General features: G+C 41.1%; 1 protein-coding gene across 1 annotated transcript; it reads right to left on the reverse strand.

Annotated features, from left to right (window-relative positions):
- Nucleotides 1-1,482: 1,482 nt before the first annotated feature.
- On the reverse strand, nucleotides 1,483-3,404 carry LOC133047084 (zinc finger protein 322). Its single transcript, XM_061130110.1, has one exon. The coding sequence runs from the start codon at nucleotides 2,854-2,856 to the stop codon at nucleotides 1,648-1,650; it is 1,209 nt and encodes a 402-aa protein (XP_060986093.1). The 5' UTR covers nucleotides 2,857-3,404; the 3' UTR covers nucleotides 1,483-1,647.
- Between the last annotated feature and the right edge of the window lie 1,223 nt (nucleotides 3,405-4,627).

Below are 4,627 nucleotides of genomic sequence, written 5' to 3' on the forward strand. Positions count from 1 at the left end.
ATTTTTCACACCTTTGCATGCTCTTCATGTTTTCAACACCGTTTCATGCTCCTCCTATTTTTCAGACCGTTTCATGCTCCTCATATTTTTCACCCCTTTTAAGCTCTTCATATTCTTCACACCTTTTCAGGCTCTTCACGTTTTAAACACCGTTTCATGCTACTTGTAAATTTGACACCTTTTGAAGCACTACATATTTTTCACACCTTTTCAGGCTCTACAGGCTTTTCAACACCGCTTCATGTTCCTCCTAATTTTCAGACCGTTTCATGCTCCTCATATTTTTCACACCTTTTGAAATTCTTCATATTTTTCACTCCTTTTCAGGCTCTTCATGTTTTTGTACACAGCTTCATGTTCCTCATATTTTTCACACCTTTTGAAGCCCATCATATTTTTCACTCCTTTTCCTGTTCTTCATGTTTTTCAACACCGTTTCATGCTCCTCCTATTTTTCAGACCATTTCATGCTCCTCATATTTTTCACACCTTTTCAGGCTCTTCCTGTTTTTTTTTTTTTTTTTTTTTTTTTTTTTTCAATTACAGTCCTTTCTTTTATTAGAGTTCCAAATTTTAAAAACTGAAAGTAAAGCAATCATTCAGTGGTTCAGATAAAAGAAAAGCATCTTTACCTGAGTAACCCATCAGGCCTACTCTGACCTGCCCTAGCTCTTCCCAGAACAAGTTTCTGGGTATCTAAACAAAACTGTTTGCATGTCGACTCCATTAAAAGTCATCTCTACTACAGGGGTCAACTAACTATGAGAACAGTTCTTCTCATACCTGTTAAATGTACACAGTTCACAGTTAGACCTCTATAGAGGTCTACAAAATGCTCTCCAGAGTAGTTTCTTTGGGGCCCAATAAGGTAGAGATTTCCTGCAAGGATTTTTTTTTCTCCCCCAGACTTAGGGTTACTTATAGGGTCTTTCACTTATACAAGTTCCCTGGTGTACAAGAACTGATCATTGACAGAAGTTTTCTCATTCAGAGCATTCATAAGGTCCTTCATCAGATTTTCTTTTTTTGGGGGAGGGGGGGTTGCAAACCCAAGAAGGCTCTTCACTTAATGCTTTTGCCACATTCAAGGCAAATACACAAATTTTCACCTGTATGGCTTCTCTGATAGGTAATAAAGTCACAGTTATGTTAAGAGGCTTTTTTCACAACTGCTGGGGTTTCTTTCCAGTGGGGCTTTCTGATGTCCAATGAGGCGTGCATACTGTCTGAAGCACTGTTTCACAGGGCATTAAAAAAATATCGTCCTCTGATCTGAATTCTCTTGGAATGAGGAGAGGTGAGCATTGCTAGAGAGCTTTCTCACATTCACCAAACTTGTAAGCTTCCCACCCGTATAAATCCTCTTGTGGGTGATCAGACATGAGCTTGGACTGAAGGTTTTCAAAAAACTCAGGGCATTTGTAAGGTTTCTCACTGGAGTTATTGATACGGTTCTGTAAAGACAGCTCTCTGGTCAAACCATTTCTCAGGTTCCTATAACTGCAGATTTTCTGGTCCCCAATAAAGTCTGAGCTCTGAGGAAAATCTGAGATTTGCTTTGAGTTCTCCATCTTAAATGAGTTCTCTTACATTGTAAATACACCTTTTTTTGTTTGTTTGTTTATGGTATAATAACTTCTTGTCTGGTCAAGACATCTGTGAGGCTTCTGATACATGGGGAGGGCTGAGCTCAAGATCTTTCTCAGCCACATTACAGATATATGGTTTTTCACCGATGTGGATTGTCTGATGTTGAAAAAGGGCTGAGCTCTGGTGAAAGCTTTTATCACAGACACTGTATTTATAATGCAGCTCCTCTGTCTGAGTTCTCATTTTCTGTTGGGCAACGAAGTCCATGCCTAGGAGGAAGCCACTTTCACATGCAGACCACTGATGCGGTTTCTCTTCCATGTGAATTCTTTGATGTACAATAAGGTCTGAACTACAGCTGAAGCTCTTCTCATATTCAAGGCATTTAAAAGTGTGAGTGTGAGTTGCCTGGTGCCTGATGAGGTTGGCACTCCGGGTAAAACTTCTCATACATTCCAAGCATTTATACGGCTTCTCACCTGTGTGGACTCTCTGGTGTACAATAAGGTCTGATTTCTGGCCAAAGCATTTCTCACAGGCACCACACTTATAGGGCTTCTCCCCAGTATGTACTCTTTTATGAACAATGAAGGCTGACCGGTGTCGGTAACTTTTCTCACACTTACTACATTTGTAGGGTCTTTCACCAGTATGAGTTCTCTGGTGGCTAATAAGATCGGATTTCCCACTAAAAGCTTTTTCACACTCCAGACACTTAAATGGTTTCTCACCTGTGTGAGTTCTTCGGTGCCTTATGAGGTTTGTACTTCGGCTGAAGCATTTATCACACTCACTACACAGATACGGTTTCTCGCCTGTATGGCTTCGCTGGTGGACAAGCAGATCAGAGCTCTGACCAAAATTCTTGCCACAGATATCACATGTATAGAATTTTTTACCTGCATGTGTTCTCTGGTGTCCTGAAAGGGCTAAGTGGTGCCAAAAGCTCTTCTCACATTTGCTACATTTATAAGGTTTCTCATAACTGTGGATCCTCTGATGTGAAATAAGATCTGAGCTTTGGATGAAGGTTTTCTCACACATATCACATCTATAAGGTTTCTCCCCAGTGTGGGTTCTCTCACACATAATAAGAGCTAAGTTTTCACAAAAGTTTTGCTCACGTTCAAGGCACTGGTATATCTGATCATCTATTTGAGTAATCTCATGCACATGAATAAAAATCTTTTTACCCTTCTGAGGGCATACATGATATATTTTCCTTTTTTGAGTTCTCTGATTCTCTCTCTCTTCTGAAGTGTACATTTTCTATGGCTCTCTCCTAGGGAGTTTTCCACTGGTCTTCCTGACCCATCATTTTCTTCATAGTCATTTTCTCGATAAGAACTTGAAAGATACATCTGTTTTAGGCCTTTCAGTCATGAGTAGTTCCTCTCTACAAGTTTCCAGCATCACATGCACTTATTCTTTATGTGGTATTTACAACCCATAACAAGAAAGACTCAAGACTGTCTTCCTTTTGGCTCCAAAAGGTCTCCAGTCCATAGTTACTAACAATACTCAATTCTTCCCTCTCCCCGGCTGCAGCCGGCGCCGCCCCTCCGCCTGGGAGGGCACTTCCGGTTACTCTCCGGACACTCGGGGTTTGGTTTTCCCGGCGGCCGCAGGCTCCGGACGGTGAACCTAAGGGCCCACCTTCGGGAAAAGAAAGAAAGCAAACCTGGGAGGCCGACGAGAGCCAGGAGCATCCTTCTTTGCGCGGCTCGGCGAGGGTAGCTGGGGCCAGGCCATTCAGTATGCGATTTAAGGGCCAACAAGGCCAGCTAGCTTCCCGAGCCCTTTCAGCCTGGCTGGGAAGCAGGCTCTTCCTGTTTTTGACACCGCTTCATTATCCTCCAATTTTTCAGACCGTTTCATGCTCCTCATAATTTTCACACCTTTTGAAGCTCTTCATATTTTTCACACCTTTACAGGCTCTTCATGTTTTTCAACACCGTTTCATGTTCCTTCTATTTTTCAGACCGTTTCATGCTCCTCATATTTTTGACACCTTTTGAAGCTCTTCATATTTTCCATATCTTTTCAGGCTCTTCATGTTTTTAAACACCTTTCATGCTCCTCCTATTTTTCAGACAGTTTCATGCTCCTCATATATTTGACACCTTTTGAAGCTCTTCATATTCTTCACACCTTTTGAAGCTCTTCATATTGTTCACACCTTTTAGGCTCTTCATGTTTTTCAACACCGCTTCATGCTCCTCCTGTTTTCAGACCGTTTCATGCTCCTCATAGTATTGACACGTTTTGAAGCTCTTCATATATTTCACACCTTTTCAGGCTTTTCAGGTTTTTGAACAACGCTTCATGCTCCTCTTGATTTTCAGATCATTTCATGCTCCTCATATTTTTGACACCTTTTGAAGCTCTTCGTATTTTTCACACCATTTAAGGCTCCTAATGTTTTTGAACACTGCATCATGCTCCTCCTATTTTCAGACCGTTTCATGCTCCTGATGTATTTCACACTTTTTGAAGCTCTTCACATTTTTCACACCTTTTCAGGCTCTTCATGTTGTTGAACACCGTTTCAAGCTGTTCCTACTTTTCAGACCGTTTCATGCTCCTCATATATTTGACACATTTTGAAGCTCTTCATATATTTCACACCTTTGCAGGCTCTTCATGTTTTTCAACACCACTTCCTCCTCCTCCTATTTTTCAGACCGCTTCATGCTCCTCTCATTTTTGACACCTTTTGAAGCTCTTCATATTTTTCACACCTTTTCAGGTTCTTCATATTTTTGAGCACCGCTTCATGCTCCTCCAATTTTTCAGATCGTTTCTTGCTCCTCATATTTTTGACACCTTTTGAATCTCTTCATATTTTTCACACCTTTTCAGGCTCTCATGTTTTTGAACACAGCTTCATGCTCGTCCTGTTTTTAAGGTTGTTTCATGCTCCCCTTGTATTGCACACCTTTTGAAGCTCTTCATATATTTCACACCTTTTCAGGCTCTTCATGTTTTTGAACACCGCTTCATACTCCTATTTTTCAGACCGCTTCATGCTCCTCCT

The sequence above is a fragment of the Dama dama genome, chromosome 26 (genome assembly GCF_033118175.1).
Source record: "Dama dama isolate Ldn47 chromosome 26, ASM3311817v1, whole genome shotgun sequence".
NCBI classification, from domain to species: Eukaryota; Metazoa; Chordata; class Mammalia; order Artiodactyla; family Cervidae; genus Dama; species Dama dama.